General features: G+C 47.5%; 2 protein-coding genes across 12 annotated transcripts; both read left to right on the forward strand.

Annotated features, from left to right (window-relative positions):
- The first annotated feature begins 734 nt into the window (after positions 1-734).
- LOC147041120 (uncharacterized) lies at positions 735-4,910 on the forward strand. The gene is made up of 12 exons (XM_085901529.1): positions 735-933; positions 996-1,268; positions 1,335-1,637; positions 1,714-1,843; positions 1,951-2,126; positions 2,629-2,661; positions 3,079-3,345; positions 3,408-3,680; positions 3,747-4,049; positions 4,117-4,230; positions 4,364-4,381; positions 4,476-4,910. The coding sequence occupies exons 1-12, from the start codon at positions 735-737 to the stop codon at positions 4,511-4,513; spliced, it is 2,127 nt and encodes a 708-aa protein (XP_085757655.1). The 3' UTR covers positions 4,514-4,910.
- A 6,234-nt stretch (positions 4,911-11,144) lies between these two features.
- rxrba (retinoid x receptor, beta a) lies at positions 11,145-19,832 on the forward strand. 11 transcript variants are annotated; one of them, XM_085900547.1, is made up of 13 exons: positions 11,145-11,605; positions 12,261-12,403; positions 12,564-12,799; positions 12,912-13,062; positions 13,143-13,322; positions 13,757-13,777; positions 14,268-14,428; positions 14,500-14,629; positions 14,781-14,913; positions 15,676-15,711; positions 16,276-16,367; positions 16,498-16,603; positions 16,717-19,832. In XM_085900547.1, exons 2-13 carry the CDS (start codon positions 12,388-12,390, stop codon positions 16,868-16,870), a joined length of 1,416 nt encoding a protein of 471 aa, XP_085756673.1. In that variant the 5' UTR covers positions 11,145-11,605; positions 12,261-12,387; the 3' UTR covers positions 16,871-19,832. The 11 variants fall into 11 exon arrangements, with proteins under 11 accessions (XP_085756673.1, XP_085756674.1, XP_085756679.1 ...); XM_085900548.1 differs by having other exon boundaries at positions 11,145-11,523; XM_085900549.1 differs by having other exon boundaries at positions 11,548-11,630.
- The last annotated feature ends 2,851 nt before the right edge of the window (positions 19,833-22,683 follow it).

Below are 22,683 nucleotides of genomic sequence, written 5' to 3' on the forward strand. Positions count from 1 at the left end.
CCAACCATATACTGTGTGAGTTAGGCTTGATTTTATTTAGAAAGTCAAAATTTGATCTCACACTGGACAGATTTCAGACGGGCTCCCAGACGGACTGGTATAATCAGAAGAAGCAAACCTTTCAGTTTTTGTCGAATATGCTTGTGATTTTTAATGCATTCTACACGTGAAGGACACTGGAATGTTTTATAAAAATACTTTCTTGTGTCTAAACAGGAAAGTCAAGTAACCACGCCCCCAGATTCACAGGTGAGCTCAAACAGTATTACATACAGCATTCTAAGAAGGGAAGAACACGATGAACAACATCTTGACGTTGCTGCTCGCCTTGGCCGTATGGGGACTGGAGGACACATCTGCAGGCTAGCATGCCATTACTTATTCTAATTTTGCTCCGATTACACATATTTACTCCCCCTTTAGTTTATCCTCAAAAGGCGCAAAAACACATAGTTTCGCTTTCACTTTGCTTTGCTAAGCTAATGTGAAGAATTTGACTTAAAGGTTGACATTTGTTTTGGACGTTTGTCTAGAAATGAGTGGCTTTAAATTATGCAATCCAGCTCATTTTCTATCCAGTACTGTATTCTTTTTATTGATATATGCGAACAAATTCGCCCATTAAATGCAGCTGTGTCATTTGGTATGTTCATTCCACATGTACAGGGAGACATTCCTTGAAATTCTTCCTCACCGGAACTTCCGGTGTGAAACACTTCCCCGATCTTGTGGGAATGGCTGAGGTGGACAGCGTCCGGGTGGGCTACTGGGATAGCGACATCCAATCGGTGAAACCCAAACAGGAATGGATGCAGCAGCTGGTCCGGAAAGATCCGGAACACCTGGAGTGGTACAAGCACGAGTGCTTAGCTTACCAGCACTTCTTCAAGAGAAACCTCAAGGATTTGAGTCAACGCTTAAACCAGTCTGGAGGTGAGCTGTGTTCAACATAATGGACTTGAGTATAACGACTAAGGGTGTAACTTGGCCGCCAGGCGTTTTACAGCGGATGAACGGTTGTGAAATTGACGATGAGAGCGGCGAGCTCGTGGGCTACAACCAGTACGGCTATGACGGAGAAGACTTTATCGCGCTGAACCTGGACACGCTAACGTGGACGGCGCCCTCCCCGCAGGCCTTCACCACCAAGCTTATTTGGGACACGGACAAGTTCAGACTGGAGGGCAACAAACACTACTATACAGTCACGTGCCCGGAGGTCCTAAAGATGTACCTGGAGTATGGGAGGAGTGTCCTACAGAAAAAAGGTGGGGTCCGACGCCACCGATGTTCCCCGCGTGTGACCTATTTTCACCTCTCCTTGTCTCCCGCAGAGCTTCCCTCGATGGCTCTCCTCCAGAAGACACCCACCTCGATGGTCTGTTGCCACGCCACGGGCTTTTACCCCAGACTAGCCATGATGTTCTGGAGGAGAGGCGGTGAGGACCTCCACGAACATATAGAACATGGCGAGCTCCTGCCCAATCATGATGGAACCTTCCAGATGAGCGTGAATCTGAACGTGTCGGCGGTGCCGCTCGCTGAGTGGCCCGAATACGAGTGTGTGTTTCAGTTTGGTGGTGTCAAGGAACAGCTGGTCATCAAACTGGATCAAGACGCCATCCAAACCAACTGGAGTAAGTCCGTGTGCATAGACATGACAAAGTAGAAAACCTTCATAATGCAAGGAACGAGCTCAACTTTCACTTTTAGTTCCTCCCCAAAAGGTTCCGGCCGGTCTGCTCATCGGAGGCTTCGTTGGGTTACCGCTGAGCCTTCTGGCGTCCGCCGCCGTGGGATATTACATCCGGAAAAGAAACATTGATGGCGGTGAGAAGGATGTGTTGAAATTTGATTGAGTCATTGTCAAAAAGATAATAAAATTCAAAGTCTGTTCAGAGCTGTTTATTGTTTGTCTCATCATTGACTGTCAGCATGACCATTTGTCAGAGCTTGTTTCAGCGCCACCGGTTCCGCGGCCGCCGTCGGACTTCGCTCCAGCGACGCCGGACCTGCGGCCTCCATCGTAGTTCCTCCCGGCGCCATCAGCTGTTTGTTGGTCTCATCATTGACTGTCAGCGTGACCATTTGTCTTTTTGTTCTTGCAGAATTTCAGGCTGTTGACGGTAAGTGTTGATTAGTTTGATAGTGGACATTAAATTGAGAGTTTGTGTCAAAACCTTCCATGAATTGCTACGTATTCCATAATTTCATCCTCAGCGGAGCTAGCCTGCTAAACCAAATATAAATGAGCCCTATTGTGATTTATTTTTTTCGAAAACCAAATTAATTTTTTTACATTTTTCACTTGTGTTATTTATTTCAATGATCACATATTCCCCGTGAGTATAAAAGAGTTTAGTTCTGTCAGCCTAAAGCACTTTCATTTCCAAACATATTTTGCACTTCCCTGTAATGTGATCTACAATTATTATTTTTGTATTCCTATACAAAAATAAAGATATCTTTTTGCTGCATGACTCAATAAAATGCTAACCATATACTGTGTGACTAATCAGTAGAAACAAACCGTTTAGTTTTTGTCAAATATGCTTGTGATTTTTAATGCATTCTACACGTGAAGGACACTGGAATGTTTTATAAAAATACTTTCTTGTGTCTAAACAGGAAAGTCAAGTAACCACGCCCCCAGATTCACAGGTGAGCTCAAACAGTATTACATACAGCATTCTAAGAAGGGAAGAACACGATGAACAACATCTTGACGTTGCTGCTCGCCTTGGCCGTATGGGGACTGGAGGACACATCTGCAGGCTAGCATGCCATTACTTATTCTAATTTTGCTCCGATTACACATATTTACTCCCCCTTTAGTTTATCCTCAAAAGGCGCAAAAACACATAGTTTCGCTTTCACTTTGCTTTGCTAAGCTAATGTGAAGAATTTGACTTAAAGGTTGACATTTGTTTTGGACGTTTGTCTAGAAATGAGTGGCTTTAAATTATGCAATCCAGCTCATTTTCTATCCAGTACTGTATTCTTTTTATTGATATATGCGAACAAATTCGCCCATTAAATGCAGCTGTGTCATTTGGTATGTTCATTCCACATGTACAGGGAGACATTCCTTGAAATTCTTCCTCACCGGGACTTCCGGTGTGAAACACTTCCCTGATCTTGTGGGAACTGCTGAGGTGGACGGCGTCCGAGTGGGCTACTGCGATAGCGACATCCAATCGGTGAAACCCAAACAGGAATGGATGCAGCAGCTGGTCCGGAAAGATCCGGAACACCTGGAGTGGTACAAGCACGAGTGCTTAGCTTACCAGCACTTCTTCAAGAGAAACCTCAAGGATTTGAGTCAACGCTTAAACCAGTCTGGAGGTGAGCTGTGTTCAACATAATGGACTTGAGTATAACGACTAAGGGTGTAACTTGGCCGCCAGGCGTTTTACAGCGGATGAACGGTTGTGAAATTGACGATGAGAGCGGCGAGCTCGTGGGCTACAACCAGTACGGCTATGACGGAGAAGACTTTATCGCGCTGAACCTGGACACGCTAACATGGACGGCGCCCTCCCCGCAGGCCTTCACCACCAAGCTTATTTGGGACACGGACAAGTTCAGACTGGAGGGCAACAAACACTACTATACAGTCACGTGCCCGGAGGTCCTAAAGATGTACCTGGACTATGGGAGGAGTGTCCTACAGAAAAAAGGTGGGGTCCGACGCCACCGATGTTCCCCGCGTGTGACCTATTTTCACCTCTGCTTGTCTCCCGCAGAGCTTCCCTCGATGGCTCTCCTCCAGAAGACACCCACCTCGATGGTCTGTTGCCACGCCACGGGCTTTTACCCCAGACTAGCCATGATGTTCTGGAGGAGAGGCGGTGAGGACCTCCACGAACATATAGAACATGGCGAGCTCCTGCCCAATCATGATGGAACCTTCCAGATGAGCGTGAACCTGAACGTGTCGGCGGTGCCGCTCGCTGAGTGGCCCAAATACGAGTGTGTGTTTCAGTTTGGTGGTGTCAAGGAGCAGCTGGTCATCAAACTGGATCAAGACGCCATCCAAACCAACTGGAGTAAGTCCATGTGCATAGAAATGAAAACCTTCATAACGCAAGGAACGAGCTTAACTTTCACTTTCAGTTCCTCCCCAAAAGGTTTCGGCCGCTGTGGTCATCGGAGGCGTCGTCGTGTTACTGCTGAGCCTTCTGGCGGCCGCCGTGGGATATTACATCCGGAAAAGAAAAGTTGATGGCGGTGAGATGGATGTGTTGAGATTTGATTGAGTCATTGTCAAAAAGATAACAAAATTCAAAGTTTGTTCAGAGCTGTTTATTGTTTGTCTCATCATTGACTGTCAGCATGACCATTTGTCTTTTTGTTTTTGCAGAATTTCATGCCGTTGACAGTAAGTGTTGATTAGTTTAATAGTGGACATTAAATTGGGGGGTTGTGTCAAAACCTTCCATGAACTGCTGCATATTCCATAATTTCATCCACAGCGGGCCCGGAATTCGCCCAATCCCATGTTGGAGACTGAGCAGTGAGCCCTTGAAAAAGAACGGCAGGACCAGAACCTGTTACAAGAGAAGCTAGCCTGTTAAACCCAATCAAAATGGGCCATATTGTTGGATGGTTTTATAAATTTTTCACTTGTCTTATAATTTATTTCAATGATCATATATTATCTGTCAGTATAAAAGAGCCTAATTCTGTCAGCCTAAAGCACTTTTATTTCCAAACACAAACTTCCCCTGTGTCTGGACTCGTCCCCGGTTGCTTTATTATGTTTATATGTTACCATGGATTCTGTTACCTCACAATCAATGTAATCACAGTCACTTTACTTCTTATTACCTGTCTTGTATTTAAGTCTTGTCTGTTCCCCATATCCTCCCTTCCAACTACTTTTTCCCTCAATAAACTGGTACAAGCTGCATTTGGTCGTCCTGCTCCATTCCGATCCGTGACACCCTGTATTGTGATCCACAATATTTGTGTATCATATTTTTCACCTTTGTATTGCTTTGCAAAAATAAACAAAGATGTTTTTCTACCGTATGACAAATTAAAATGCCAACAGTATACTGCGTGAGTTAGGCTTGATTTTATTTTGAAAGTCAAAATTCGATCTCACACTGGACAGATGTCAAACGGGCTCCCAGACGGACTCACTGACATTGGTATCAATCAATAATCTTTGTCGTTGAGTAAAGTCTACTTCAAGTTCACACGTCCTGGAGGGGCGTCTGCAGCCGGCTGCTCATTTGGTCCGGGGGTCGGCGCTGACCCCCGAGTCGCCGCCGCCGATTGTCTTCATGCAAATCAGAGGGGCAAGCAATTCATGGGCGCACAATTCGATTAGACATCTGCATATTGAGCATCTGCAGCCCACCAAAATCTGCCAATACCTCATCGGCCCCTCCCATTCTGCGGCCCCCCGCGAGGGCAGCGGCCCACGACCCCCCGAGAGGGGTGTGCCCCTGCCTGACCCTGTCAGACCCGGCGACAATACCTGACCCTGCCTCAGAGCGGAGTTCAAGGTAAACGAGCCTTTCTGCATAATCGTCTGCACATAACAATTTCCCTCCATTTTTTTTTTGTTGTATTCTCAAGAATGAACACAAGCGATGATACTCAGACGCAACAGGTGGCGGCTCGGTTTGAGCGAGACCATTGACATTCCCGGTGGCGTCCTCGTGTCCCGTCACTCCATGGGAGTCCACACAGAGATTCTCTGTGCTCTCCCCAGTGCACACAGGGAGAGCCACCAAAATGAGTTTTATGAGCTTCGACGCTTCCTGCCAAGAAAAAGAGATGTGAGGTTCAAAGTCACACCCATGTAAAAAGACAACATCATACTCATAAGCAAGTATTTTTTATCAAACAGTACTAGTGATGCAGTTTACTGAGTCACTTAGTTGTGTGACTCTTCTTTTCTCTGCTCTTGTTTTCTCCTGCACGGTTAGTTTTCGACTCCACCTGTTCTCATCGATCCCGTTCTTCGTTTCTACCAATTAGCTCCTCCCAGGCTCTTTTTCCCACCTTAAGTGATCGCTCAGCATCTCATGGAGGTCCACATGTGAAAAGACGTCATTTCTTGCACTGCCCCCCTCCCCCCCAAGAAAGTAAATTGAGTCATCAACAATCGGCGTTAATTTGATGTGCCGTGGAACCGGCGGCTTGCCGTTCTCCCATCGGGATGCATTTGTAGCGACAACACAATTTGTTCAAAGGCTTTTGTCCCGCTTGCCATGGCTGTGATCTGCGTCTCGGGGCGGGCGGACAAAAGGTGTCAAACGGAGCGTTGGACTTGGCCTGCTCCTAATCCTATTACTGCGGCCTCCGACGAGCAGGGATGCTGAGCTGGCTTCATCTCGGCAACGAGCTATTAAAGTCCAAAGAGGCCCCGTGTGCGTGTGTGTGTGTCATTACGTTGTTATCCACGTTGTCATAACTTGTTATCCGCTGATGTGCTTCACCATCTCCTGTCCGTTTCACTTGGCCACGGTGGAAGGTTGACATTTCAATTATGATTCGCTAAACATACTTTTTGTAACATTTAGTTTGGTTCGGAAATTGCCTGGCGAGAATCAGATGGAGTTGGAAATGGATACATTCAAATTGTAATGTCGCATTTAGTCACCTATTGATTGATTTGCGTATTGTTGCGGCTCAAAACGAGTGGAATGAAGCTGCCTTTTGTCTGCTTTGGATATCACTTATGTGGCCAAAGTGCAGACGGGGGCCACACAGACACACGGACCCCGCAGCCTCCGCCGTCCCCTCAATGGCGGCAATGCGTGGCATTGAGCACAGTCAATTGGCTGGCAAATGCGGCCTACTATTAGCCGGCGGCGGCTAATGCAGGGGAGCCTCGCAAAGCTCCTTTTTTTTTTTTTTTTTTTCAATAGGGGGGGGGGGGGTCCCCCTTTGCCCTGAACTCCCCCCTCCCAACCACTACCTTCACCCCCACCTCGCTTTATCAGTTCAATGTTAACGTCCAGCAGCGTCCACTCCTTGGACGTCTAAAAGAAGAAAGGCTATGGGGAAGGGGGTGGGGGGGGGACCTCTCTTCCCGCCTTCTTTTCTCACCCCGGCCTCCTCTTGTGTGCTGTCCAGCTGCCTGTGACCCTCGACCCGCTGACCCTTACTCCTGACCCCTGGACCCGTTCCCACGCCACGCCTTTTTGTGTCCGGCGCGCCATGGCAACACCTTGCTCACTGCTGCTGCCACGGTAACAGATGGACAGAGGCCTGGAAATAACTTCATTCACAGCCTACTGGGAGGGGGGGGGGGGCACCATGGACAATCTGCGCTCACCCCACCCAACATCCCACTCGCTCCGCACACATACTTATACACACGTCTCCATCCCAGCACTAACCTCCCGTGCCACATTCAAACAGCCCTTATCACCTCAGCTCAGCGGGGACTCGTGTACCGAGGCCCGATGAAGCCATTAGAGCCGATATCTTGGTGCAAGTGGCAACTAAGTCTCAACCTGCAAATTACAAACAAGTCATTATGACCAAAAAAAATCAGTTGAGTTGAGTCCCTGTGAAATTTTAAGCAAATCAAGCCAGTAATCTGCGTGCTAGTTGATAAAGGGTGTGCACACATATGCAACCACCTTGTCTCAGTTGTTTATTTTTACTTCTCATTTAACCAAAAAAAAGATGTACTGTTCAACTTTGATTCATCTTTGTCTGGTATTTGAACAGGGGTGTGTAGACTTTTTATTACCACTCGAAGTAAGCGTGTCAAAAATAGCTACGCTCAGATCCCTTTTCACACCGCTGCTATTTGCGGTCCAGCGTGTAGGAGAGCGCTAACTCCGTGCGTGTGCCGTTAATTATATCTCTGTGCTGTGATTAGCCTTATTGTTTTCGCTCATCCTCCGATGAGAAGGAGGCGGGGCGGGGGGGGGGGGGGGGGCTGGTTGGAGGAGTATAATTGTAAAGACACAGAGCAGAGCAACGAGGGGGGGGGGGGCTCTGTTTGGAAACTCAGAGACAAACGACAAACTGAATAGCACGGCCGAGGAACTCAATAAGGTGGCCACCACCAAATGAAGTGTGGCACTTTTTTGGTGCTAATCAGTAACTAACCTCTGAAACCTCGAAACGAGCTACGAGGGGAGAGATTAAAGAGGATCCAGAGGAAGAGATGGGGGTTTTTTTACGGGGGGGCGGGGTGGGACAAAAGGGGGCCTGAATGAGTATGTCTGCCTTGCATTTTTGAAATTTGGGGAATCTTGGCGCTCTTATCACAGGATAAATTCAACACTAGTATTTATTTGCAGCTATTGCACAAAAAAAAAAAAATCCTCGTGACTTAATTGTCTGGTGTTTTGAACTTCACTCACAAGTTCCACAAGTGTGCTTGAAGAGGGGGGGGGCGGTTCTTGGTCGCCATAAGGCCATCGAATCACATTTGTGCATTTCATACCTTCCATCTCTGCATGCATCTGCATCCTACTACCCCCCCCCCCCCCCCAAACCACCTCCTCCCCCGTGCTCCCCCACCACCCGCACTCCCCCACTCCTCACTGCCTCTCACCCACTTCATTGTGCCAAAGGAGATTTTCTCCATTGAGGCCCAGTCTCTTAGGTAACCCCAGCGCTGCATGAAATGAGGAGAGGGAGCGAGTGAGCGAGGCAGAGACGGACGAAGGCTCAAAGGGAGAGTGAGAAAGAGAGCGGGAGAGGGCGGGGAAGACCGGGAGAAGGGCCATGGAATTGTAAAGGCGGAGTGGGGGGGGGGGGGGGACGAGGGGCGGGGGTCCGGACACAGAGGGTTGAAGAAGGAGAGGAAGAAGGACGCGGGACCAGAAGTGGAAGAGGCGTAGAGGGTGAAAGATGGAGGAGCGGGCACCGGCGTGGTCCGGCTTGGGAGAGGAGCCACCGAGGGAAGAGAGAGCCTCGGAAGACACCAAAGCGGAGCGCCGCTTCTTCACGTGCTTTTGGAGGTAATTCTTCATCTCTGAGCGTTTGCAGCTGTTTTCAAATGTGAGAGGGAAAATAGATTTGACATGCAGGTTGGGCATCCGGCGAGGACGCGGAAGATGACTTCAGGCCTTCAGGCCTTCCACGTTAAGAAACTTGAAGGCAAAGTTTGCATCTTCACGTCATTTGTTCGCTGCGTCGTCCTGCTAGCCACATCTCGGATATTGAGAGTTCAAGAAATGAGACGTGTCCTACTAGGCTGTTGGGGGGCTCCGGGAGGGCTCTGGCATCCTTTGTGGCCATGCTGCTCTGCACCTCAATGGTGGGCACGGCACATGGGGGGCTCCCATGAATAGGCCCGGCCTCACCAAAGATCGCATCGGGTGGAGGAAGAGAAAGGAGAATGTCTCACGAAGCCCAGCAGAGAAGGGGAAAATGTTGGCAAATCTGATCAGGGCGGGGGTCAATCAGAACTTTTTTACATTTGCCACCGACTTTTTACCGCCTCCGCCGGCCCACCTGCGCTTTCACATCTTGATGCGCCGAGTTATCACGGCAGGCTTTTGTTTTCTTTGACGTGCACTTGTTCTTTTGTAGCAGAAAAGCAAACGGGCGGCCCGCCACGGCCTGGCCTGCCCCTCCCCGCCCCGGGTGGTGACCCCTCTCTTCATCATGGTGTCACCCACACACAAAATGAGTTAGGGCTCTGGCTTTCTGTCTTTTCTTCTCACCTTCTACTGCTCCCTCCTCTTCGTCTTCTGCCTCCGCTTCCAAACGCATGCGCTGACCTGCGGCCGGTAGGCCAAAGGTCTCCATCAAAAGGAACGAAAGGGACTACTGAGGACGACCACCAGCTGAGAATGAAAGAAGGTTCGGAGCTGATTGTCCAAACGCAATTCTTGCGTCTGCCTTGGTGAAACCAGGAGTTGTGGATGGACATCACGCCCCTGACCTCTCCTTTTCGACGAGCAAAAAAAAAAAAGTGGACTCTATTCGTCAAGCGAGTATTAAATCCAAGTTGGACCTTTACAGTACTTTGACAAAACGGGAAACGTTTACAGACAGAAAAATCTCAAACTATCAACTTTCATGAATGCAGTAGGCTAAAAATGCAAAATGAGAAAAGGGCGGGTGCTGTACAAGTGGAGAGGAAGACGACACCACATCAAATGAAAGTTTGTAAAAGTGATAAATCACAAAAAAAATTCGTTGGTTTCAAAGTCGAGGATGAGAACCGTGTCGCTGTATTCGCTTTGCTAACATTTTAAACCGCGCTCAATCGGGACTGGGAGTGTGTGCATTTCTTAATTTGCTTCCATGTGTGTGTTTTCCTCACAGGATGAAAAAAAAAGGAGTCAAGAAAGAGGAGGGAACATTTCGGAGGGAAATTGATCACCTCCAAATATGCTCGGCCGGATCATAAGGAAAGGGTGAGATTTATTAGATGGGAGCTGCAGGAAGTGACAAGTCAGTGTGGGAAGTATGTAAAGAGAAAAAGCGGGCGAGTGGGGGGGTGGATGTGGCTGAAGGTGGCGAAGGGGAGTGAGGGGGGGGGATCAAGAGCGAGAGAGCATTAATATGCTAATGGACGGAGTGAATGCACAACAGGCCCACTGACCAGGCTAATCACTAGTGGACACACACTGCAACTAATCCCTTGCGTAGCACTCACACTCACGTAGCCACACACATATGCACACACACATGCGCGCACGCATGCTAGCATCTAGTCCGTCACATACTTTAATAAAAATGAGATTTCATTAAGTTTACTATTAACATATTTTATATTATATTTTTTTATTATCTTACGAGATATTAGATAATTTGGTACATGGTTGATCTAGCAATCCAACTATCAGTCTGAACTGGTTGACTCAATGAAATAAAAATGTTCATCTCTACGAAAGGTGTTGTCTTTCATTAATGTGATGTAATGGTTAGCGTCCATTATTTGTAAATTTCTCCTCATCTCCTGAGTCTTTGCCTGCATTGAGCCTTTTCTCTGATTGTCAATAATAAGCACTCAAAGCTCACTGGATGTCTATGTAACCTCTGTGGCAACTGAGCTAAACTTGTTTTGACCTTTTCACCTCTGCGGTCAGTGACACGGGAGTCAACATGACTATGCACACGTGCAATTATAAACAGACACAAGACAGTTGCTGTCCAGCAGACAGCAGTGCAGTTAGTTAGCTAGCAGTGTAGTGCTGATTAGTTTCAACTGGGAAAGGAGGGTGTATTTTGGGGGCCTTAGACTTGGTACACAAACAAATATTTCAATTCAAAAGATTATTATCTGTGACAGAACCCACACATACAGACCCAGCCTTAAGTATCGGTGGGTGGTATCGTCAGCATTCACGAATACTCAATACAGTGAAATAAGGCCGTCATTGCCCTGATATTTAATATACAAATGCTTTACGCTACCATCTTGGACACAGAACGAATTAAATTCGATTTTCAAGGCACCGCCGTGAGTTGAAGTGGCAGCAAGGAGTGCATTTGAGGTTCCAGCACCGCCGCCGCCACCATGTTTTCATCCTGGCGGGGGGAAGGTGGGCTGTCTGCAGGCCAACGTGCGTGCTGGAGGTGGTGGTGAGTGAGCGTGTGGGGGGGGGGGTCCAGACAGACATTCTGGGCCAACATCGATTCATGGGAGGAAGCTGCGCCGCTAAACGTTAGTAATCCGCATTTATTTTGAGGTATTTGCTTTCCGTGTTATTTGCGACGCCAACATATTAGCTTCTGAGTTAGCTTTTTAGCTAAGTCGCATACACGTTAGCGCCCAGCTAACCCAACTAGCATTGGTTGGCGTCTCGCTTTTGCCAACTTTGGAGGATTAAAACGTATTTTTCGGGGGTGTTATGGCGACATGGCACTTTGTCCGTGTTTTCTGCCCACCAATATAAGAAAAAGTGATCCAGGCTGAAGGTAAAGACGTTCAAAGTGCGAGCTAACATTGAAGCTATGTGAACGCTAGCTCTAGTTAAACACCAGAGACAAATGTTCTTTCTAAATAATTATTATTAATATAGCAGTCAAAGCAAATCCTGCACGTTTTGCGTGTGGCCTAAATGCGTTTCATGCATCATTTATGTCGCTTTAACATGTTTTCATGCACAAGTAAGCGAGGGTCTGTCGAACAGCTGTCTGTTGTCGCAAACTTTATTTAAAAGGACAGCAAATTCAGCAAACACTCACAATTTAGTGTTTGGGACATAAACACCGACTGCACGGTGGAAGACACTCATTGATGATTTACATATTTATTTTACTGTCTTCCCTTTTGGTAGCTAAAGCATTCACTCCCTTTGCATGTGTTGGCATTTCAGAGCCGTTTTTGGTTCCGTCAAAGCAGCTTCGGCCCGGGCCGCAGTCCGCGGTCTCGAGTTTGAGGGCTGGCTGTTGACGCAGAGAATCGACGGTGTGCAGCAGCCAGTGAAAGCAAACAGCAGCACCATGGGAGACAGTCGAGGTGACAATCAATCAGCTGCTTCAAAAGTGCAATGTCGAAACTGAATCTTTTTTCCTCTCAAGTCAAGAATATTTGTCTACTGTGTATTCTCTTATTGTTTTGCTGTCAAAGCAATGTCTCATTCGTTGGTGATTTACACAAATGAAATGCTTCTGACCAGATTCGAGGAGTCCGGACAGTTCGTCAGTGTCCTCCCCACCGTCAGGCCAGCGCTCGCCACCTTTGGCGCAGTCGGCGGCGGCCTCCATGACCTCCCTGCCTCCCAACTCCAGCGCAGGGGTCAACAGCCCCATCAGTAGCACGGGTTCCCCTTTTTCGGTCATCAGTTCCTCGCTGGGCTCCCCATGCCTGCCAGGAACGCCGTCGATCGGCTACGGCCCCATTAGCAGCCCGCAAGTAAGGTTCAGTCGCTATTCTGCGCTAATGAGTATTGAATTAGGTTTAAATGACGTAAATATTCCTATAAGGCCATTTTTTTGGTACTCATCTTCTGCTGTGCTTCATTCAGATCAACTCCACAGTTTCCATGTCAGGACTTCACACGGTGAGCAGCTCAGACGACGTCAAACCTCCGATAGGCCTGAAGCTGTCGGCGCACAGCCCGGGCCCGATGCTTTCGCAGAAACGCCTTTGTGCCATCTGTGGCGACCGATCGTCTGGTGACTACTCTTTTTCTCTGTCTGAGGCCTATCGAGCATTTTCCAGCAGTTGGCACACGTTTGTTGGGTTCTCCCACCAGGAAAGCACTACGGCGTGTACAGCTGCGAGGGCTGCAAAGGCTTCTTCAAGCGGACGGTGCGCAAAGACCTCACCTACACCTGTCGGGACAACAAGGACTGCATGGTGGACAAGCGGCAGAGGAACCGCTGCCAATACTGCCGCTACCAGAAGTGCCTGGCCATGGGCATGAAGAGAGAAGGTGATATACGTGTATTATTACATTGTGATTGCGATTTAATATGTGATTATTTCTCCAAGTGTGGTCGCGAAGCAATTCAATTCGCTCCTCTGTAATTTAACTTCCAGACTTGAATGTTGACTGGATGTGAGATTTTGAGTCCCAAATTCATTGGCAGATGGCTTTTTGTCAGTCGCCACGGCAACACTTCACGCTTTTGCCAATTTGAACTTAGTCAGAGGCATGAAAGAAGCCCCACGTCCACTTTCGCTCTCAAACCCGACCTAACTAGGGTGTGCGTTGTAAATGATTGGGCCTGAGCTGCCGGGGGATAAAGCGGCGGTGGAGGGGGACATGGGGGTGGCTGAGCTTTGCAAACACTAACCCCCTTTCCCCCCCCCCCTCTCCTCCTCTTTTTGTTTCCTCTCACCCTCCCTCTCCTTCCCCCTCTGCAGTGGCTAAGATGAGCGACAGATGTAAGGACAAGAGGGTGGGGGGGCTTGCGTAGGTTGGATTGAGCGAGCAAGGGGGAGCAATATGTATTCATACCCAAACTACTGGAATGGTTTGCTGTTCTAGAAATTCCCAAATCATGCACCAGACTTTTTTTCAGACACAGGCTGAATTAGCGTTTTATTTTATTTTTTAACCTTTTCTGTGTTATTCTCTAGAACACTTAACAGTTTGCAGTACTCAGTGAATTTTTGTGGTCCTTTTGTAATACCGTAAAATGCCACAAGATGGTGCCAAACCGTGTCTTATAAGTAACCTGTTTTGTTGCTTTGACTAGTGTGCAAAATTTTTGAGCATTAGATGGTCAGCTTGCTTAACTAGCATCCATTTGAGGGTTTTGTAAGTTAGTCTTGGGCTTTCTTTTTTGTCCAGTGTCATCCCCAATATTTTTTGTTTGTTTTATCCCCCTGGGCTCGTTCTCTTGTTTGTTCACCCCCTTCTCCCGTCCCTCAGCCGTTCAAGAGGAACGCCAGAGGAACAAGGAGCGTGAGGGCGAGGTGGAGTCCACCAGCGTGGTCAATGAGGAGATGCCAGTGGAGAAGATTCTGGAGGCGGAGATGGCCGTGGAACAGAAGACGGAGCTTCACGCCGACGGAAGCTCCGGAGGCAGCTCTGTGAGTCGACCGGATGCGGCGTTCTTCGTCACGTGCCACCTCATCACATGTTCCTTTCCGCACCTCCTCAGCCCAACGACCCCGTCACCAACATCTGCCAGGCGGCTGACAAGCAGCTCTTCACCTTGGTGGAGTGGGCTAAGAGGATCCCCCACTTCTCTGAGCTGGCCCTCGACGATCAGGTTATCTTACTACGCGCAGGTGTGTCTCATCACTAAAACTCCCCCTCGGACTGACAAACGTAAAAAAACATCGATTGACTTAATGAAGTCCCTGTCCAAAAAAAAAAAAAAAAAAAAGGCACAAACGGTTGCCGACTCGGAAAGAATAAAGTCAAGCATGGCGTTGACAGGTTGGAACGAGCTCCTCATCGCCTCCTTCTCCCACCGCTCCATCTCAGTCAAGGACGGAATCTTACTGGCCACCGGCCTCCACGTGCACCGGAACAGCGCTCACAGCGCTGGCGTCGGAGCCATCTTTGACAGGTAGCCGTCACATTTTGCCACTGCGTCGTCGCACTCGACACACCCACTATTTTTTTCCCCCAGGCCCATTTTGTCGCAAAGGTTCAAACACACGCGTTAGTCTGTGTCGGCTTCGCGGCGCCCTCACATTTCCGGGGTCACATGACTCGCCGAGGAGGGTGAAACTGGCTGTGCCTGCTGTCGTCTTTTGGCTGCTGCTGCTTCCTTCCCTTCTGCCTTCGATGCCGGGAGGCTGCTGACTAACTAATCTAGTTATCGTTCTGCACACACATTCAACCGTGAGGCACTTTGGCGACTCAGGGATCGCTGCCCGACGGTTACTAACTCCATGAAAGTCAAAAATGCTTGGCTGGTCTGATGTTTCCCTTGGCAATAATCAGTTGACTGACAATCCACTGCGCACATCATGTCGCCTATCCAATCACAATGTGTCGCTTCTCTGTTAATTACACAGTCCTCTTGTCACCGCGCCTGCTCGTTTTTCTAAACAAGCTCCAAAACAAATGGCTCAATTTTTCTTTGGAATGGGGGGGGGGGGGTGACAAAGGCAACCGAAAGAATTGAATACACACAATTAAAAAATGGACAATCGTCCGTCATTGTTCACATTTACATTTGTCAAAAGTGCAAATGTTTTCTTTGTGTGATTCTATTTTGAAGTAGGTGCCGAATGTCTCTCAGCAGGGCTTCTCAAACTTTTGGTGTTCTGGCCATGTCGCTGTGTAATGACACTGTAATAACACATTGTGATTGCATACACAGGGCGCACAATGCTGAGGTTGGGGCCATATTTGACAGGTAATTACGCCACGACACAAACACTTTCCTTGAACCCCTCCTCCGCAGTCCCCTTTCAGTAAAATCCACAAGCTATACGACCGATCGCAAACATAAATATGTGTGCTGTGCTTTGTTTCGTGTGCTAAAAGCTCTTGTCGTCGTCTGCGGGTTCTTTTTTTTTTTTCTTTTCTTTTAAATCTGGTTTAGGGTTCTGCCCCATAAAAGCCATAAAGTGTACACAGTGGGTGTAAAAAGTCAGAAGAGGTTATTCAATGAAATGCCCTTTATCTGATCCAGCCTGCAACAGTTTTGCCCAAAATAATCAAATGTATAAATTTTGGTTTTATGAAGTGTAATGAAAAATCCATTTGTTCTCCTTGTCTCCTCTTCTGTGTTCTTGCATGACTGATTTGTTTCTTGTAAGCTTGTTGTCATTCTGCGCTAACGTAAATATGCTGTCTTCACTTTTTTTATCACGCATCAGCGACTTCAGTGGCCTTCTGTGCGGCATCCGTTGACGACTGGCTTTGACGAAGCGTGGTGAGAAAGTATGCCCTTCTAACCTTCTTCTTCACCTTGCAGGGTTTTGACCGAGCTGGTGAGCAAAATGAGGGACATGCAGATGGACAAGACTGAGCTGGGCTGCCTGCGAGCCATCATCCTCTTCAATCCAGGTAGAGGAGAGCAAGCACGACCACTTTGCCGTCCACCTCCACGTGTTTCTCAAGTGTGTCTCGTTCGCTCTCTCTCTCTCTCTCTCTCTCTCTCTCTCTCTCTCTCTCTCTCTCTCTCTCTCGCCCAAAGACGCCAAGGGATTGTCCAACCCCAGTGAGGTGGAGCTTCTGAGGGAACGGGTATACGCATCTCTGGAGACTTACTGCAAGCAAAAGTACCCAGACCAGCAGGGCAGGTAAGCGCCACAAATACAAATCCCAGAAATAAATCAATGTGTTAAACGTGACAAACGACTCGGAACACATTCTAGAAACTGACAAGGCAAGTTCTTTTTTTTTTTTTGTGGAGCTTTAGGTTCGCCAAGCTACTCCTGCGGCTGCCGGCGCTGCGCTCCATCGGCTTGAAGTGCCTGGAGCACCTGTTCTTCTTCAAGCTGATCGGCGACACGCCCATCGACACCTTCCTGATGGAGATGCTGGAAGCCCCCCACCAGCTCACCTAGACGAGCGGGAGACCACGTCGCACAGCGGGTTCGGCCGCCCTTTCGCCCGCCGCCTGTTGGGCTACACTCAATCCAACCGCAGGGGCTTAAAGTAGCCCTCACACTTATCGAGAGACACACACACGCACGCACACACACAAAGAGATCTAACTTGCAGAGGCGATCCACTCATCTCACCGTCTTTCTTGCACTCGGTCTTTCACCGCTTCTCATCCGCAAATACCGTCGACAATACGCTTATGACGGCATTCGTGATTCTGTACACGCCCGTGTACATGCACACAGGTAAAGGTCTTAATCATCAATTAGCCTTCATCTCAGAGCGCCTCTGTATTTTGGATCGACTCGGTTTCATTGATGGTTGTTTTTTCTTTTTTTTTTTAGCTTCCAATCAGGTGCGTAGCATTTCAATCAACTCTCCAGCGTGTCTCCTTCACGACTTAATCCGAAAACGTGTTCTCCAATATGCTTTGTATTTCCGTGATCATGCCGTGTTTTTTGGGGTTTCTATCTTGAAGTACTGTACTCATGAAATGAGAGCTTTTATTCCCCCCCCCCCCCCCCCCCCCCACCAAGGCATTTGAAAACTAGGAAGGAGTATTTTGACTCTTAACGTTGTCCTTCCATCTCTGATGTGCGCACAGTACGGCTTTGTAAGACAAACAAAAAAATGACTTGAATTTATCTTCTTTTTTTTTTCCTTTTTGTTTTATTGGTTTGATGCTCTGTTTCTTGTCTATTCCGGCAGTAGCTTGGCAGGTTGGCGAGCTTGAGGGAGTTGAGAGCTTCACGCCCGGTGGGGCGGGTTTCTTGTTTTTATTACCCGGACGTCGTCCTTCGCCGGCGGTCATTAATGCACTTTTGTGAGTCGTACCTGTGTGAACATTTCCTCGCAATGGCCGCCGCCACTGAGACAAGGTACTCTGCGTTGGCTTCTTCTCTCAATTCCCATCTGTTAGGCACGCCGAGCTCGATGTGATGCTGAGCAAATATCTTTTTTTTTTTTTTAAGGCTTGCGGTGAAATGAGCTCGGTGCACCTAATAGTTTGTAATCATCACTCCCTTAGAGTGATGACATCACCGGTTCGGCGTTAAACGTCGGATCGGTGTTGGCCTCCCAGAATTTTGGAAATGAATGAGTTCTGTGACTGACTACCTGACAGCTTTTCTACGTTAGATGTGTAAATACTAGAACTTGAATGATGGTGGCTCCAACAAACATTTAAAATATGATTTGTTGCCCCTCCCTCTCTCCCCCCCCTTCATCGAATCAATAAGTGTGCTAAAAAATGCAGCCTTTGCACCCGCGTCCTTGATTGGCACTTGACTGTGATTTGCAACCAAGCCTAGGTCCAATTGTGGTCAGCAGTAAACAACGCTGCTCCATTTATGATTCTGAGCAGAGGTTTTTAGTCCTTTTTGTTATTTTTTTTTATCGGGTGCTTTTAGCGTACGGGCAGGGAAAATGGGTGCTAAATATGGAACACGCTGTTGCGCATTCACACCTTTGAGTATGCAAGTGCACGGGCTGATCAGACGACCAGACGGACGGTCAGTGGAAGCAAATAAGAGTATTAGAGAGTCCAAATACGTCCTCTCAAAGAGGACCCCCCCCCCCCCTCATTGTAAGGCGACCTGTCAGACAGGTGAATTATTTTTTTCTTCCTGCAGTGTTTACTTTTCTCTTCCAGCGTGCGAGTTGCAGGAATGAAGGCCAAGTTGAGTTTGCGTTTCGTGCAGGGGTGGGCAAACTACGTAAGGCCCCGCTTGGTGCTTTTTTTAAAAATTTTTATCTGACCTGCTGCTCGTTTGCGCCATCAAGAAAGTTTTTTTGTCGTTGTTGTTCTTAAAGCGGTTAATTGAAATGTAGTTGATCTCGGTCAAGAATTTAGTGATTGATTTTGAACAGCTTGATATCAATTTTTATCATTTATAATTACATTAATTATAAATACAATAAGATCAACTTGAATTATTTTGAGAAGAACGACTTTGATTAAGTTTCTATATTTTTTTTTAACTAAATTATCATGATGCTGTTGATTTATTGTAAATAAGTACATTACATTTTATAATTGTATTATGAAAACATCCTATCCACTTTAAAAAACAAAATACATCATCGCTCTTTTGTCCAGTTTAAAAATCAAATGTGGCTCTTGAGCACAAAAGATTGCCCACCCCTGTTTTACAAAATGATGCTTTTATTTTTTTTCTAATTGCTCTTCTTAGAAGCTATCCCCCAAAATTTGATTTCTAACGTGGCGACGCTTCCTTGTCCGAGGTGTCAAAAATATGCAAGGTAGACTTTAACCAAAAGGTGCAAAATTGAGCCACTGAGAAATTGAATGTGCTGACTTAGTTTTTGTGGGGTCTGTTACAAAAAGCAGGTCTCATCCCCCCCCCGAAGCTTCCCCCCGCTGCGTTGAGGCGCCTTTCCGTTCTTCCAGATTGCGTTGCAGCTTGCGTTCTTAACCGTGTCTGGCCGGCCTCGTATGGACACCTCGAGAGGGATGGGTCGCTTGCTCTATTTTACGAGGTCACGGCTACGATGGTGGGCGCTTTGAAGGTCAACTAAAGGAGGAAATTGAGAAAAAAAAATAAAAAATTTCCCCTGTAGAGCTAGATTATTTGTTAATTGTTTACTCTTTGCTAAAAAACAAAAGTCACTATTTGTGTTATTTCCCCTCCATGTGCTTCCAGCCTTTTGTTAATGACAAAAACAAATGCATCCATCTGAATGAAACCTGTCCCTCTTGTTTTACGTCAGTTCTTGGTCTCATTTGTATCTTACTCCATCGTGCACGCGGAGCCGCGTGACTATTGTGTGCTTTGGAGTTTTGAAAGAAGAAAAATATGAAATATTCCATTTTTTTTCTCCCCTTCCCACAGTCATTAATTCTGACTCTTGTTTCTGTTTGTTGTATTATGTCTGAGTAAAGCTTTTAATACTGTACACAAACTGCTTTTCTTTGCATTATTTAACATCTCGCTTCACATCTCAGTCAGTCCAGCAGGACCCCCGGGGCCTCAGCTGACCACTGTCTGGCTGCACCGCTACCTTTAAGCCTCTAGAGGGAGCACTGACCTTTTTAGTCTTGGCAAACTTGGGAGGATGGGGTCATCTTTTGACTCCGCCTCCTCGCGGCATACTCAACCTTCCCATCTTACTCTGCCAGCCTCCAGGAATGTGAACTTGCATCCGAGCGGTTAAGAGGAGCTCCTCATCGTCCTCGCGATTATTTCGTTCACCTTGTACAATGCAATCTAATGGTCAAAGCTGTTCACCCCAAAAAAAAAAAAAAACATTTTTGCTTGGCCCTAAAATATCATCTTGCATCATTAGGAGTGCTGAGCGTGATGCAAAGGAAGATGTTTTGCTTCTGCACAAGTCTGTCGAGGGGCGTGTCTGCACGTCATCTGCGTGTCAGCAAGCTCAGGTAACACAAGTCGCCCCACACAGGCTCAACAGTTCTCAACGGTATCAGAACCACTGTTACATATTGGCAACCTCCATCTCTTTATTCCATCTTATCAACTCCAGGCTCCTCTCATGCTCCTCCTCCTTGCTTCTTCACCCCGCTCAGCCCCCCCCCCCCCCCCCCATCCCCGGCAAGTCTCTGTCCCTCAAACTCTTTTAGCACTAATCACACGACACGCGTCGCTGCTCGGCTGCGCTCAAAGCTAAACTGGGATGAGACGGACTTGAAAGGACGTAATTGTACATCAGTCGTCGGCTGGTTTTCTGCCGCTTTCTAATCGAGCGGGGGACTATGACATAACCTTACGGACAATGAGGCCTCCGTCTTCAGGCTTGAGTGCAAAATTTAACGGGAACCTTAAAAATGTGATCAAGTAGTTCAGTTACAGGTTGTGAAATAAAACTTGGAACATCATGTGGACTGTGGTCCAGAAAAATGTCTAAATTTATCTAAATATTTTAGAAAATTGTATAGCTGGATTAAAAAAAAAAAGACAAAAAGAAAACAGGAAGGACATTTGTCTGATTGAGGGGCAGGACTTTTTTTTTTGTGTGCAATTTTGTGATTGTGAGTGTTCACATAAAAGGAAAAGCTCTCATTAACGGCAAGCCACATTTTTCCTTTTCCTGCTCGGCTCGCTTTCACTTGATCAAGCTTGTCAGCACCGTTTTTGTCCCCCCCCCCCCCTTTCTCCTCAACGGCGGCAATCAAATTGCCTTCCGCCTATTTGCTTTGAAGACCACACCAAACATTTGAAGAACCATTTGAGCGGTCCCCTTTCACCTGACAAATGACCTTCAAATCCAATTTTCTCCACGATTCTTTTTGAGCCTCAAAACCAGGAAAAAAAAAATCGATTAATCGGCAATCCCATTTTCAAATGCGAATCTTCGCTTCTTGGTTCCGACCCTCTTTAAGGGGCCGGGTTAATCCATCGCAAATGCTTGCAGGTGTGTCCTTCGCTTATCTACTGTAGCTCGCACCCGCGGCGTTGCGAGGGCCCTGCCGCTTCCTGCCTCACAAAAGCCGCCTCTGTTTCTCCCCCCCCCTTACGTTTCCTCCGCCGACACCCCTGCCCCCTTCCTCAACACACCGGTGGTACATTCCCTCTCGCTCCACCGGTGCATTCCTGCAGAGGAGTTCTCCTGTCACGCTAATCCTAACAGCATTTTATTCGTGTTATTAGGAAGTGTGTGGCCCGTATACCCCCCCCCCCTCTCGTTTCGTGGGCGGTCACGCCGCTTAGCGACACATCTGTCCATCCCGACGCGCGCTAATAGCTTTTGATCTCGTCGTGCCCTTTACCTCCGTGTGCTCCCTCAACCTCCATCAATGGCCCTCATTCATTCCTCACCCTCGGCATGCTTCTGTGCCCCCCCCCCCTCCTCCTCCCGCCACTAAACATCCTCCAACTCTCGGGCCGGTACCTTTCCACAGATGCTTCAGTTTCATCTCCTGAAACTGGGCGACATTTTTGGCACTCTTCCATCCATCTTCAGTCAACTTCAGGTGTTTTAGGAGTTTTGTGTAGCTTCACTTACAGTTAACGAATACATTCTCACATTTATAGTAACTGCACAAAAAAATTAAAGTTGGGTGCATCAAGTGCAAGCCCCAAAATCGCTCTCCGTACTTTATCGACACAAACAAAATGTTCTATTTCTCATTTTAGAGTCAATGTACTTACCACTAAAGTGTACGTCTAGTGTACATTACAGAAATATGTCCATACATAGAATATATTTTTATATGTAATCGTGCTGACTGCCACATTTCACACAAAATAAAAAAAATAAAAAGAACATTTGCGGGCTGTTTTTGGCTGCCCCTCTCTCCATGCCCTGTGCTCACCCAAATTCAACCCCGCCCCCCTCTTTCCCTCCCTCTCTGCCTATTTGAGGTATGTGGCTTTCTGGGCGTGTCCTGCGGCCATGGCCCAGAATCACTGACCCATTCTCCGTCTACATTCCTTCTCTACCTGGCACCCCCTCGGCCATCGCGCTCGGCGTGCGTGACGCCGCCGCTGCTTCTTTGCGTGACCCTCACAAGCGTGAAAAGGCCACCCCTGACCCCCCTCTCGCCCCCACCCCACCGTTTCATCCCTCCCTTCCTCCACCGTGATCTATTTTGGTGAACTGCGGTGTGTGCGTGCCCTGCCCAGCAAAGTACAGACTTTTGAAGGAAGTCAGCAATATAACATGGCTGCTTTAGTTTAATTACTAGCTTCTACTTTTGGAACACAGAGAGAGACGCCCAAGAGCCAAATATTTCATCTCCTAGCTCGACTGGCTCACGTTTTCTCCTCTCGTCTTTTTTTTTTTTTTTTGCACC

Source organism: Syngnathus leptorhynchus, chromosome 20, assembly GCF_054491065.1.
Source record: "Syngnathus leptorhynchus isolate UIUO chromosome 20, UIUO_Slep, whole genome shotgun sequence".
Taxonomy (NCBI): domain Eukaryota; kingdom Metazoa; phylum Chordata; class Actinopteri; order Syngnathiformes; family Syngnathidae; genus Syngnathus; species Syngnathus leptorhynchus.